The sequence below is a fragment of the Pieris napi genome, chromosome 8, assembly GCF_905475465.1.
Source record: "Pieris napi chromosome 8, ilPieNapi1.2, whole genome shotgun sequence".
Classification (NCBI taxonomy): Eukaryota; Metazoa; Arthropoda; class Insecta; order Lepidoptera; family Pieridae; genus Pieris; species Pieris napi.
The window spans coordinates 67,867-83,228 of record NC_062241.1 but is presented as its reverse complement, the minus strand read 5'-3'; the positions used below and the strand labels follow the sequence as shown (position 1 = coordinate 83,228).

The following is a 15,362-nucleotide window of genomic DNA, read 5'->3' as shown; positions in this document are numbered from 1 at the left end:
GATTGGCGGATGATGTGCAGATTATTTAGTGCATTGTATTGTTATAAAAAGATAGGTAAAAGGATATAATTGAGGAGGCGATATTAGTAAACTTTAAATTTCGTTTCTTTATATTTTCAGAGAAACAATTTGTGGTTTATTTTACAAATCCTCAATAATATCTTATATATATATATTTAGACATTCGTAATTTTAAGAACCCGATAAAACTCTGGTGTATTGTGCGAAGTTCTTAAGTACACAAATATAATATTTAGATAAAAACCGTGTACGACTTAATTTTACTCCAAGGCAATATTAGGGTGCGTCCACATCTGGCGAATATGCAGCATGCAAACGGCGGCACAGTCGCCAGATGTGCACACACCCTTAAGCCGGGCGCATACATACTGATTCCTGATCAGAAATCCTGATCAGGTTTCCTAATCAAGAATTCCGTGTGGAGAGCGCACACATTCTGTTTTTTGCATTCGGAATTTAAACGATCAGTTCGATCATAGACGCTTCTGATAACGCACGAGTATGGACGACGAAGACGAATTGATGCTCATTGCTCTTTTATTGGCGCTAGACAAAAAGGGCATAAAACGTCGTTATTGGGTGCATCCACTGAATACCCAAATATTAACTGAGAGTCAATTCTATATCAAAAGAGCAAAGTTACGGGCATACCCAGACGAATTCTTCAAATATTACAGGATGTCAATGAAATCCTTTGATGAGCTTCATAATAGCATACGAGATAAAATAAAAAGTACGGAGAGCGTTACACGTCGTACGTCTACTCGGCACAGCGCCAACGCGATTCTGAATGAAAATTTCCGTACGTGTGCGGCGATCGAGCCAAAATGTATGCGAATGCTGCGTTCGGGGTGACGTCATCAGGTTTTTTCCGTTCTTCCAAAACGAACGCACGGAGAAATTCCGAACCGAACGTCAGGTTTTTTTTCTATCCGGATAAAGTAAGAACGGTGTGCGCCTTGTCGAACATTTTGTATGCACGCGGACCATTCAGGTTTCCGAATCTGAAACCCTGATACGGAAACCTGATCCGGAATCAGTATGTATGCGCCCGGCTTTAGGATTACTATTATGACCTTTTTATTCTAGTAACTGACAAATAAAAATAAATATTTAAAATAATGGATTCTTTGATAAAAAAAAAATTATTATATGTTAAAGCTTTAAAAAGCCATATTTAAAATGTATTCATTCATACACTAGCTATAACCCATTGCAAGCGGGAGTTAATAACACTCATAATCGAGGCTTGGCAACACTATCCGTGATACAGTTCCATACAGACCTATTACTACAATCTACTAAATAGGAATTTCGATATCTGTGATTAGTGATCACCAATCAGAAGTTAGCTACATTGTTAATTGTAATCTTGGTACAACTCTGAACTCTAATAATATTAAATATTAATATATGTCTAAGTTGAGAAAAGGTTATGAACATTGGTTGATAGAGATTATTAATGATATTTTAAATGATAAAAATAATTCATAAAATATGTCGAAGGTAACAAAAAGGAAACATGTCATGAACGAAGCCCTGTGGGATGATTATGAATTACCTAAAGAAAATCAAAGTGTTGTTCGAGTTTTAAGAAGCCGGGGAAATAATTTGCACGAGGTAGTTTAAATAACTAATTGTGTATATGCCTGTTTATACAATTTGTAATGAGATACAAAGTATTTTATCTTGAGATGCGTCGTTAATTCTGTGAATATTCACCATAGAATATAAAAAAATTGTTTTGTAGCTGTTGATAAGATGTTAAAAAGGAAATAATTTCTTGGATTAAACTTTAGTTTTATAACATTTTTACAGGTAACTACACCTAATGGTGAAGAATATCTGGTTTCAATGCCAACTAAATTTCGAAAAAATATATGGGTCAAAAGAGGGGATTATGTTCTAGTTGAACCAATTGTTGAAGGTGATAAAGTGAAAGCTGAAATAATCAAGATTATGAACAAAGACTCAATGAAGTATTATAAAGAGAATAACATATGGCCTAAAGAGTTTGATTGTGATAAGAAACAGACAGTAAGCAATGATAATGACTTGTTTGTAAATACCAATAGACATCCAATCCAAAATTATAGTGAAAGTGATTCAAGTGAATTAAGCGAATAGTGACATTAATGCCTAAAGATTGTGCTGTATCTGACAACTTATTGCATCAAGCAATTTTTTTCTACACAATGTTATAGAGGTTGAGATAAATGGATTAATTAAAGAGTTGAGAGATATTTGTATAGAATTATAATAATGTAATCAATTTTTAATATAAACGAAAACAAAATCTGTTCAAGACTTTATTTTAGAAGTTATATAATTTCTTTAAGTTTTTTACTAATCATTTTTACAGATCATTAAATACTTATTTGCTAGAAATACTACAAAAGCATGAAAATTATTAAAAATGTGAACATAATTTTATTAGACATTGATACACTGTGGACTATGCTTGCCCGCATCACTGGAGTGGATGAATTTCCAACAAGATAAATTAAAACTTAACTTTTTAAACCAGGCTAGTTTTAACACCAGGCTTCATATTATGTTTTTCATGACTTGAAACATGCAGAATACAAAAATGTTTTGACATACTAAGAGAAAAAATTATTTAATATCTGCATCCATATCATCAGTAATAACATGTTCATATATAGTTTTTATTAAATCAACAGACTTAACTTCAGCCCATCCTTTGGTTTTTGTTATGAGTTTAGCTTGACCATCTTTGATAAATTCAAGTGCTAATTCCTTTAAAGCTTTAGCTGAATGTAAATCTGCTAATTGCAATGTGTCAATAGCATTGTCAACTGTAAGTTTTTTATGTAATGCCTCCTCACAAAGGCTTTTAAGTCTGTTGAGCTGGTAATAATCTGCTGCAGCTAATAATTTTTCAGGTATCTCATCAACTCTTGGGGCTTTGTCAGTATATATAAAAGTTAAAACTTCTTTTAAAACATCAGACTCTAATAAAGACTGAACTATATTTGTATGGCATTCTGTTGTGTTGTGTTCAAAGTGAGCTTTTAAAACCATGCTGCGACTAGCTAAAACTGCTTTATGAACTTTAAATTCACAACCATCAGCAGATGTAATTACCACATCAGAGAATAAACCATCATTAAGAAGATTCTCAAAATCATTGCTAAGTTGTGCCTCTGGTATATTAGCTCTGTCAATTTTTACATCATTTGTTACCATAAATTGAAACTTCAAACGAAGGCTTCCATCACTTAACAGAAATATATCATGGCCATCATAGCTGGCAATATCACGTTTGTAGAGAGTAGCTAAGAACTGCCATTTATTTGCTTGAATTGTATGATATTCTTTTATAATTATAGAGCGCTCTTCAAATCTTTTTAAGCATATGGTTAATATGGACTTAAGAAATACAGGAACCGGTGATAAGTAGTATATTTCAATAATATCATTACAGCGTCCAAGAAATTGCATCTTTAGTTGGAATCTTGTGTCAATGGTTTGGTCTTTTGGACTTTCACTTACCCGCAGTTCGCGCGATGTTTTACCATCTAATAGGAGTATAAACTTTGGAATAGACCATATTATTGTATTTACTACTGTTTGGCCTTCTGTTCGAGTTGTGTAATTAGCTGTCGACATTTTCACTATGCTTTAATTATATTTAATTCTTTTTCAACATAACTTTGATATAATATTTCCAATTTTTCAAGAATAAACTGTTTTTTTAAAGATTTTATGGCCTGAGCCCTGAGCCCTGAACGAATAATCTATTTAGTGTGAAGCACAAAGTACAAACAACAGAGTCAGGCATTTTTGATTTTAGGTCTATCTATCTATGAAGTATGAAGCAGTGTTGCCAGTAGCCGGTGCCCGGTAGTCAAAAGTAACATTATCATACATTTTGTAGAAAATACTCTTCGTGAACTCTATAACACAAAAAAAATATGGTTCCCTATGGTGCAGAGACTCTTAGGCCGTAGGGTTCAAGTACAAGGGTTGGCGCCTGGTATATACTGGGTGGCGCAAAAGTACTGGCACTAAAGAAAATTTGTTTATTGAAGTGAAACTTCTTTATCGGGGTTGGAAAAAAATTTAGTGTAACATTTTTTCGTTACGCGTCACATTTTTCCGTTACGCGCCATCTTTTGAAGTGAAACTTCTTTATCGACGTATGGGAGAAATTTTGTAGCAGGTTACGCGCCATGTTGCTTTTTGAAGTCAAACTTCTTTATCGGCGTTGGAAAAAATTTACACACATTTGTCACATTTTTCGGTTACGCACCATCTTTTTCTTATCCCTACCACGGTTGATCCGAAGAGATTCGATCGCCATTAGTAACAAAAAAAAATATATAATAACGATAACAATGATAGTAATACTAATAATTCTATTACAATTAATGAAATTCTGTAATAATCTTATTTCTGTAAAGTTGCATATAGTAGATCATTTTTCGAAAAATAAGGTCATAAAGAAGTTTCACTTCTTACGTGTGTACACATAGTACACGCAAACATTTTTTTATTTTTACTATTGTTATTTAGGTTAAGCAAATACAAATACAAATTTATTCACAAAAAATACAAACAAAATCTTACTTACTTAATTTAATTTAATTAATAATAATAAACTTGACAATAAGCTTAAAGCTATGTATTATACTGAGAGACTGGTGCTTGAAAAAGGTTGGGAAAACCTGTTATTACAAGTCACCAGTCCCTCTTGAACATAGTGTTTCTAAAAGCAAATTGTAAATACCGTATATTTAATTCCTATGATTAGTAATAAAATTTTATATGGAATATTCTTTGTAATAAATTCAATAGGTTCACGTTTGATTAAATTGGGTTAACTCATGTAATTAAACCTAATGTAAATACACAAAACATATGTGTATTCCTACGTGTAAGTAAAAGGGGTGCGCGTGAGTTAAGAGTACCAACCCTATTGATATATGCTTTGCTAGTACGAAGCCGAATGTAGGTCGTGCGTCAGCAACGACCAATATTTAGTAAGTAATCTAAATGTATAAATACATGAAGAAATAGATATTAAGTTGATTATTGTTTAGTTCTTAATTAAGTGCTGTCACTCTGTTGATTTAAATAAAATATTTTTAAACCAAAAGTCCATTGCCGTTCCTTTAGTCGTTCGCGCGCCTAGCTCTAGTGTTGCCTCCGTAGCCCCTTTTCGGGCTAGATCTAGAACTTTTTACTGTAGGTGATCTTTGAAAACTTCGCACCACGATTACCAAGTTATGAAACAATTTTCGTCAGTCACACTTTATAATCACTCATTCCGTATGTTTTTACTTTTTCTTTAGGCAACATTGATAACCCTACCTAATCTTTCTGCTTCTTTACTGGGGAAGCCCCCAAGTTTCTTTCTAAGTATAACCTGAGTAATTTAGGATGTAGGTACCTAGTCACAGCCAAGGGATCAAGCCGCTCGGAAAGTGCTGGTCGTCGACGATTCCAATCGCTCTTCTTTGAATACAGTCAAGCGGAAGGAGCTTGTACTGGGGAGCTCCCACCCAAAGATGAGAACAATACTCCATGTGGGGCCGAATTAGTGCTTTATAGAGTTGCACGCGTTGGCCCGGGGTGAAGTTCCGTCTCGCCTTGCTGAAAACACCAAGCTTCTTAGAGGCTAACTTAGCCTTTCCTTCCAAATGACCGTAAAAATGAACGTGTGTCGTCCGCATAACAATGGATGTGGCGAAGTTGCAACATATCATTAATTAATATGTAGAATAAACAGGGTCGGGGATAGGACACAGCCTTGTGACACAGCATTCACGGGTTTAAGGTCGGAGCATGCTCCGTCGATGATGACCTTGATGCTACGATCAGCGAGAAAGCTGGAAATCCGGTCGCCTCCAAAGCGGCTTATGAATTTTCCTGGAAATAACTAAAGCGTTATTTCCATGTGTGGGCTATGGCCCCAACTTACAAAAACCTAAAACCTGACTTGTCAATATCCTCTTCTTGCAGCTGCGGAACAAAAAAATATGAATCATGTCAATATACCGCTCGCTCGTCACTGTAACCGTTGCACGTCGGTCATTCTCGAAGAATAATGATTTTCTTTCCTGATATTGCACATCAAACAGTAACTTTGGCCTGTGTAATGCTTTCTGAAGTTTTTTTTTGGATTGCTCGATTATCAGTAACGGCAATTTTGACGATTGACGTACCCTTCGAGGTGAAAGTGTGATTCATCACTAAAATAAACATTATCCATCCCATTTTCCTCTGAAAAAATCTCTAACATCTTGTGACAGTAAATGTTTCGATGGTTGTAGTCTTCTGGTATGATTTCTTGGACTATTTGTATCTTATAAGGATATATCCTTAGGTCTAAGGACAAAATTCGTTGAAGACTTGAACGGAGGAGGCTCAAAGAGGCAGCATGTTTTCTAACTGATCGTCGTAAATACCTACTCCGCGACCGCAGCGGCGACGCGGTCGATAGTTTCAATCGATCGCACAGGGGGTCTAGCCATATTGGTGTCGAAAAGTATTCTACATACACTACCGCTTTTGCGTAATCGTACTGTCGAAAACGCTTCGTTCGTAGCCAAGAGGCATGTCGATACATTACCGCAAAGTCGACAGCGTAGATGCGAGCTGCTGTTCGTAGCACCTTATTCCGTCATATTGTCTCTGGATTTAATGTATTCCTAATGTCACTTTTAAATAAACAAATAAAAGTTAAAACTACAATATTATTGTAAAATTGCAATAATTGCAATTTCCAATAATGGAAGCTGTAAAAGGGATATTAGAATGTCAGCAAGGTCGGAACAATTTTCGATTTAAGTGGAATTTACGGAAGGTGCAAAGTGAATATATGAATTTAATTGCATGTTTAAATTAATTATGGTTTGTTTCATGTTTTCTCAGAAATTTAAGGCTACAAATAAATACAATATTTTGAAATTGCATAATCGCGCCATATAATAATAAGTAGTACTCATACTTTGATATTTTTTGGATTTGACCTCACAACTAATCTGCAAAATGAAGAAGCAACATATTTTGTTACCGCTTGGAAGAAACAATAGAAATAGTACTGTGGATTGATAAATAAAGAGTGAAAATAAGGTTGACTAGAAGTTGATAAAGTCCAAGGAATTAAAAAACAATAGAATAAAAAGAACACTGAAATTAGAGTTTGATTTAAGCTTTAATTAGGTTTGGTGTTTGTGCTTGAACATTTTTAATGTCAATTTGTAAGCAGATTTATATATAAGTGTAGATTTTATTAGTGATTTGCTACTAGTTGGAATTATCTCTGTTTATGTCCAACAAACAATTTCAGTTTATGTTAGAGTCATAAAGGTTGATTGTTTATAATAAATTTATACTTTTAGAAAGTGAGAATTGAAAAGCAGCAAGTAATCAATGAAATGAAAAGAGGGATTAATAAAAATTATAAAATAGAAACTTAGTCTGGTATGAAATTATAAATTTGAAATTAAGTTTGATGCTGATTTTAAGTTAATATTTATGTCTGTTTACTTTTGGTTATATCAGTGATTTGCTACTAGTTAATGTAAATGCAAAATCTGTTTAAGTAAGAAATGAATAAACATTGTATGTTATGTATTTGTCAGTTTTATTTTTGGTAATTTACCTATGTCTTCTTTAGTAGGAAAAGCCATTAAAGTGATTAACAATATTAGTTTATTTTACAAGAATATACAGTTAATGCATATATGAATGACCCGTACCTACTAACAGTTAGGAATATAAAACAAATAGGTAGCAAAATAAAAATGTTTCAGTTATGGTTATTTTTTACTAAAATAAGGCACCAAATATCTTCCTTAACATAATTCAGTCTACATAGAAAAATAAGCATATGTAACAACTTATTAAACAATACAGACATTACTACTGAACACACACAGGTGCACCAAATTCAATGCATTACTACCTAATGTAGATGTATTCATATTTATATATGTAGATAATTAACTAATAAATGTAAGTGTTTATTTACAGCAATGTCAATATCTTGTTTATGTGCTGTTATATACCAAAAAATTTTCAATTCATAAAACCTAACGTTAGATGTTGTGAGGATTTCATAAAATTACTATGATACCTACAGTTACTATGAATACATCCTGGGTGATTAAAAATTAGAGATTGTTTCCTTAACACAACAATTGTAAATAATAATAGTTATTGTAAAGATATAATTCTTCCCAAAATCTACAAATGCAGTTTGTTTATAATTATATCTCATTAACATCCAAACTGCTGAACTTATTAAGATTAAATGTGGAGGAACATAGTTTCAGTTACTGTTTTCTGTTCATGAGGCAATGTTACTTAACCAACCATTATTTCATACTCCACTTGTCTTATTTTTTACATTATTCATTAAATGCTTCATTCCCCTTTATCAAATTCATTTTCAGGTACGTAATATAACACTTAAATTAATTAAAAGATAAGACTTTAATAAATCTTGTCCATTTGTGGGTTTTTTTAATATTTTTTCAGTTGTCTTATTAGCTTCTCTTTTTCTGAAAAGAAAATACATATTTTAGTTAGTACTTTGATCAAATAGAAAACTGACAAACTAAACTGTAAGATCGGTCCAAGGTTTGTTCAATAGGTAACTTTAATATTAAAACTCTTTACTTAATTCAAAACTTAAAAATATACTTAATTTGTCACTTTGCTGCTTATTGTCAATTAAAGTTATTAATAACCAAACAATGTCAGTAACTCCCAAGGGACTTGAATTCAAACTTCTCATTCATTAACAATATTATAATAAAGTCTCCAGTATATTGACTTAGTAAATAATTAAAGAAAGTATCTGCTTACCATTACTTAGTATTGCTCACTAGATTTTATATTTCCAAAGTTCATAAAGTATAAATCCATTTTATTTCATTAATTTAAATCAATATTATATCATTAGCTTCTATTATAATTACAATAAAATATATTTAGAACTTCTAATTATGTTCATTAGTGACTGCTTTCTCATCTGAAATATACAAATAAAATGTACAATCATTTTACTTTGCGATTTCATAATATATGCAATATTAAATGGTATATGTATTTTTCAAATTAAACAACAATTTCATGAACTTACATGCAATATAAATATCAATAAAAGATATCCAATATAACTAGGATTTGCCTCTACTAATTTGCTGATTTTCTTGATATTTTCATATTTATCTGTGTCTATTATGTTATCCTCGCATTGATTCATAGAAAAACTAAAACTCTTAACTTAAAAATATTAACTCTAGTTTAAATTATTATAATTACACGAAAACGTTAAAAAAAGACAGATAACAAATTAAAACCAGTCCACAATATGACATGTTTTTAAAACGGTAGCCATTAAAGATGGCAATATTTGTACTGAATTATTGCAAACAGCAGCTTTTGAGATCACGCTAAAACATGGCGGAGAAAAGCCGTTTTTTCTACACTGCCGAAACATTAATTGGCCGTTGGCTAGCGAATAGCGTAAGCGTTAATGTGTGTCTTTTCGTAGCACTGTCATGGCGTCGCTTATTGTATCCCGACTCACGCCTTTAGGGCCTAGGCTACCGACTGTCGACACGAGCTGTCATTTTCATACAAATTTAGTTTTCGACTTTCTACATACACTACCGTTAAGCCATCTTGGCTAGACCCCCAGCAGCTTTTGAGATCACGCTAAAACATGGCGGAGAAAAGCCGTTTTTTCTACACTGCCGAAACATTAATTGGCCGTTGGCTAGCGAATAGCGTAAGCGTTAATGTGTGTCTTTTCGTAGCACTGTCATGGCGTCGCTTATTGTATCCCGACTCACGCCTTTAGGGCCTAGGCTACCGACTGTCGACACGAGCTGTCATTTTCATACAAATTTAGTTTTCGACTTTCTACATACACTACCGTTAAGCCATCTTGGCTAGACCCCCAGGTCTATTTTGTGGGTGAATTGCATGATTCAGTAATCATCCTGTTGCTCTGAACTATTCTACCCACGACTTAATTAACTGAATGCTAGGGGCATCACTTAAATGGCGGATTTCTAAACCTGCGCGTTAACTCAATGAAAACTCATTGCAAAAGTACGCCTTTACGCGCTAGAAAAACAGACTTGAGTCTTGACCCACCTGCAACTACACAGACTAATAAAATATTAATGATGGTATATAATATACATGCTTACTAAGTCTGTGGATATAGTTTGAAGTATTTTTGCTATGTTATGTAAATTATTGAAAACATTAAACATCAGCTAAAGAAACCTTATATTAAATTAGTTATTAGGTGCTTTTATCTTGCTAATTAGTAAATTTTGATTTAGTAGTTAATCTTATCTTGATTTGAAAATTTGAACGAATCATAACGTCGGCGGTACTGTGTATCATCTCGTACGTATTGTGAACTCACTAAAGCGGAACAGTGAACGGCGAAAATAATCTTTATATATTATTCGTTAGCATTAAGCTCTTTCCTCGATTTCTTTCATTAAAATCTAAAGCAAATGTGATTTAGTACAGTACTATGGAGGACTATAAATTCTTGTTTAAAGTCGTGCTAGTCGGTAACGCAGGTGTTGGAAAAACTTGTTTAGTAAGGAGATTTACGCAAGGATTATTTCCACCGGGTCAAGGTGCTACTATTGGAGTAGATTTCATGATCAAGACGGTGGAGGTTGATGGCGAAAAAGTGAAGGTATCTTTTGTATTATTCGGAATGGTTTATATTATCAATGCTAAATATATATTTTATATAAACTTTAGAAAAAAATTTAAAATAAATTATGATTTGTCTAGTAACAATGCTTGTCTCCATATCTGGCGTATTTGACAGCTAAAGTTAAGTACACAGAGGATACACAAGATGTATAAATTTTGAACAAGCCTATCGCCTTAATTTATAAGGCTGCCATATAATGCCAGCCTTTACAAGAGCTATTTTTTTACATGATCAGCTTGTGCTGAAATGAAACAAGAATTTATGTCTTTGTAATTTTCACATAGTGATGTAATGTCCCTGCATAGAGAGAGAATTAAACTGATCACTGATAGATTCTAAGGCCTCCCCTGAATTTGGTCAAAGGTAGAAACTGGTATTTGGGCCACCAGCCCGGACATTAAAAAGTATTCTGTATGAGGTATCCATCCATATTATTGGTTCATATGAGCCTTGAAAAGTTGCATATGTCGATGTTAGTGAAATACTGCTTAGTCCTACCCAAAGACCCAGCTTTTTGGATGCCTGTTTGGCTATTTCTTTTAGACGACTGCGGAATTGGACTTCTTTAGATATTCCAACTACAAAATTACTGAGGCTGTGTGAAGTACTAAGAAGAATGGCTTCAAATAAGAAGACACACAAATGGATTTTACATGGCTAAGAACAAATAAACGTCAGTCTTTGTAGGATTAAATTAAGGAAGGTTGCTTATAAATATATATAATATATAAGCTAGAAATCTTTTATATGAGGAATGTCTACTTCATCTATGTAATAAATTACATTTATTCTTTGAATTTTTTTTATAGCTACAAATATGGGACACAGCTGGCCAAGAAAGATTTCGGTCAATAACACAGAGTTACTACAGGTCGGCACATGCTTTGATTTTAGTATATGACATATCTTGCCAGCCTACATTTGACTGTTTACCAGATTGGCTCAGAGAAATTGAAGAGTATGCTAACAACAAAGTTTTGAGAATATTAGTGGGTAAGAAAAGTTAAGAATAGAATATAAGTAGTATGATGTGGTGAAGGAGCCACAAGACAGGCATAGAGACAACTCAATATTAAATTTTTATAAGAATTATTATTAATCTAAAACATACATGGTCAAAATGTTTGATGATTATAGTACTCAATATTTAATAATTTTGCTTAGGTAACAAAACTGACAGAGAAGATAGGGAAATTCCAAGACACATTGGTGATGACTTTGCACAACGTAATGGGATGTATTTTCTTGAAACCTCAGCTAAGGAAGCCGAAAATGTTGAGCGTTTATTTATGGAAATTGCTGTGGAATTGATGGAAGTAAGTTTTCCTTAGCTATTGTGTATTTATTAGACATAATAAATGGCAAGTTATTTTTGGGTTAAGACAATGTTTATAAACTATAAATTTACCAATAAGTATAAGCATTAAACCCTGGCATATTGGTTCACTGCACTTACAAATATCCATAGATTGACTAATTGAACAAAGAATGAATGAAGAATGAATATTTATAATATTCTGAAATCTCAGGTGTTAAAACTTATCTCAGATATTTTAGTTTATTTTTAAATATATAAATAAATTATGATTCAGATTAGGATTTGATTTCTCATTTTATAGGGTGGGTACTGGGTACCTAGACAATCATATCTAAAATAATTATATCTGTCTCGGTGAGGTTAACAAAAGAGTGCAGCAGTAGTGTAAGTAAATCGTAACCAGTTTCATCTTGTATTGCGACATTTCGACAGCACATTGCAGTGCGCGGAATTTTAAGTGTTAACCTAGATGCTCATTGATGTTATCTATTTTCAGCAAGCAAAATGCAAGGAATTGCCAAAGTACGATGGAAGTCTGGGACCTATCAACGGTAAGACATCATCGGTAGGTGACAGTTCATGCTGTTCCAGATCGTAAATAATACTCCCGAGAGTCAGCCAAGTATTCAGAAGGTCCTGTTCTAAGATGAATTAGGAATGCGTATATCACAACAATTTCTATGGGTTAAATAATGTTGCAATATTTCTAAAGAACAGTCACGGCAATATTAAAGTAAAATTTTAAAGTAAAAAAAAATTTGTTTTGATACATTCCATTTTGTTATTTATTATAGTTAAATTTTATGAAATACTGAAACGTTTTGTGATGTTTAGGTAATTTTAACCATAAGTATGCATTTTTCATACAATTAGTATAATTATTACAAAACTCCATTAATCACAAACTCACAAAAGCAATGCATATCGAGGACGACGGGACTCAGTCGTTCTCACCAGTGCTAGGTAAGGTGTAATATGTCTAATTGTCTAAGTAGTTAAAGAACTTATATTCTGTAAGGAGACTCCTGGAGTTTTGTTAATATTGTTTTCACTTTAACGACTGTGTTAGTTGAATTTACCTAAATTGTTGATGTATATTTCATATTCTCGGCGTCTGCGAGCGTGTAGGGCTGCGTGAATAAAGATATTGCGTGAAGCCTTAAGTGGGGTTTACACGGGTGACTACAGCCGCACTGTCTAAATGACAATTCGGCTAGGTCGCAAGTGACTAAAGTCGCAAGCGCCAAAGTTGGGTAGCATCCGACTTTTGCGGTGCGGCGTACCGGCCGCATGCGACTGGTGACTAAAGTCGACCGTGTAAACGATCAGTTGCAGGCGATCGCCTGCCGTTTTCCGCGCACCTTGTTCTACGTACAAATCGTTAACCATGAATAAAAATAATACAATCCAGTTTATATATTCCATTTTTTTTTAGTTTTTTCAGCAATTCTTGAATAATTGATTGACTTATTATTTCGATTCCGGCCATTCTGCTCAACATTTTGAAAGAAAATGACCGAGCCGCATACAATTTTAGTCACCTGTGTAAATAGGCAAGCGATGCGTCTCGATGAGGCGATTTGTGAAGCGACTAGCCGCACGGCAAAAATCGACCCGTGTAAATCCCCCTTTAAACAGACTGCTAAGGGAGCGTTCAAGTATTACGTAACGCAATTTTTGGAGATTATTGCCCCCCCCACATGTATCTCGCCGTAACGTTTTTCAGTACCCTAGTACAGTACTGTACTCAAGTATAGTAAAACGTTTCGTGACCACCTTGCGTCTCTTTAGTTACTATTATGGGGTGTAAGTCGAAATTAATATTAACAATAACGCGTAATTCAATCCCCCTCCTCCAAAACGCGTTACGTAATACTTGAACGCTCTCTAAGGACGTTTTTAAGTTATTGATTTTTAAATCACGAGGCTGATCTCAATTTCACAAATAACTTTAAGTGTACACAGTTGTGCCCCTGACGCGAGCGTAGTCAACCGATGTCGTCAGACGTTTAGATGTACATTAGAATTAGTTTGTTATAAATATTCTTAGACGGGTTACAGTGTCGTCGTGCATATGGAGATTCGGAACCCCGTGGTGCATCCGCATTTGTACTGTCTTCGTCGAGTGCTGTAACCGCGTTGACTAATTGCTACTCGATAACTTTGATTACTAATTTTGTAGTTGATATCCACCTAATTTTAAGGCCTTTGCGGATGTTATTGAATTTCGCCTGGTGCAGGGGCCATAACATGTTGTGCTTCTTGTGAATTTATTGACAGTAAATGTTTACCGATCGAGGAGGAGCAGTAGATGCGAGTAGTGAATTGAAGTACAGGGGCGACGGGACACACTGACTGTAGATTGTAGAAACTGATTTGGTTATTTTAATATGGCAAGATTTTTATGGTGGTATGTTATTAAAAAAGTTTTATTCATTTTAAATGATGCTTACTTTCAGCATTTGCAAGATGAAAAATACTTTTTCAAATATCTTTAATAAAACCAAAATCTTGATTGTGTTTCTCGTACCCTGCGTGGTACTTTTGAAACAATATTTTTGCAAGATTTTTCTAGAATTATAGTTCGCGCTATATCTCTATTCTGAATCTCACCCTAAGACATTCAGCTCGGTTTTGAAGATATTGTTACAAACCCAGAGTGATAATAGTGCTGTCCTAGACATATTTTTTTTATCTTAAGGTAGCATTCGGTTCTTAACGACTGCCACCACTCGACTAAGCGACCGCGAGAAGAGTAAAGTTATTTGGAGGATTTAGAAAATGATATTCTCATTATTACATTATTACTAGGCCTCAAATACTTTGAGTACTCGAGTGATTCATACTAAGCAGTGTGTCGTGACGTATGTCGCAGTCGTAGGAACCAAAAGCTACCTGTATCATTAAAATATCTTATGTAAGTTCTAGTACAATTTCTTTATAGCAAAAAAATATAAATACTCTTTGCTTTAAAAATCTTGCCTTTAATTAAGTGTGTCTTTGATATTGTTACTGTTTTGCTTAAAAGATTTTAATAATTTTTGATAATGTGTTATTTACATTTTATGTAACTTTTTTAATATTATTTTAGATTTTTTTACATTAACGTTATTCTTCCTGAAGTTTGGGATGTCTTCATTTATTAACAATATTTTTGCATCATAATTTGAACTAAAAGAGGATTTTATATTTGTGTCATTTCAATAGAAAGGAAACGTCACCAAAGAAATTAAATTACTTGTTAAAATCGCAATAAAGGAAATCACACTGTATGTTTGTTTCTGTCTTGTAAAT

General features: G+C 33.6%; 3 protein-coding genes and 1 long non-coding RNA gene across 4 annotated transcripts; 2 read left to right on the top strand and 2 right to left on the bottom strand.

Moving 5' to 3' along the window:
* The first annotated feature begins 1,359 nt into the window (after positions 1–1,359).
* Positions 1,360–2,321, top strand: LOC125051705 (probable RNA-binding protein EIF1AD). The gene is made up of 2 exons (XM_047652223.1): positions 1,360–1,641; positions 1,840–2,321. Exons 1-2 carry the CDS (start codon positions 1,519–1,521, stop codon positions 2,146–2,148), a joined length of 432 nt encoding a protein of 143 aa, XP_047508179.1. The 5' UTR covers positions 1,360–1,518; the 3' UTR covers positions 2,149–2,321.
* LOC125051704 (speckle-type POZ protein-like) lies at positions 2,317–3,847 on the bottom strand. The gene has a single exon (XM_047652222.1). The coding sequence runs from the start codon at positions 3,652–3,654 to the stop codon at positions 2,638–2,640; it is 1,017 nt and encodes a 338-aa protein (XP_047508178.1). The 5' UTR covers positions 3,655–3,847; the 3' UTR covers positions 2,317–2,637.
* Positions 3,848–7,180: 3,333 nt separating this feature from the next.
* On the bottom strand, positions 7,181–9,307 carry LOC125052002. The gene is made up of 3 exons (XR_007117389.1): positions 9,140–9,307; positions 8,863–9,028; positions 7,181–8,555 (listed from the first exon to the last, which is right to left on the bottom strand). It is a non-coding gene; the product is annotated as an uncharacterized LOC125052002 (long non-coding RNA).
* Positions 9,308–10,222: 915 nt separating this feature from the next.
* Positions 10,223–13,469, top strand: LOC125051773 (ras-related protein Rab-30). The gene is made up of 4 exons (XM_047652323.1): positions 10,223–10,726; positions 11,560–11,743; positions 11,915–12,066; positions 12,565–13,469. The coding sequence occupies exons 1-4, from the start codon at positions 10,556–10,558 to the stop codon at positions 12,664–12,666; spliced, it is 609 nt and encodes a 202-aa protein (XP_047508279.1). The 5' UTR covers positions 10,223–10,555; the 3' UTR covers positions 12,667–13,469.
* The last annotated feature ends 1,893 nt before the right edge of the window (positions 13,470–15,362 follow it).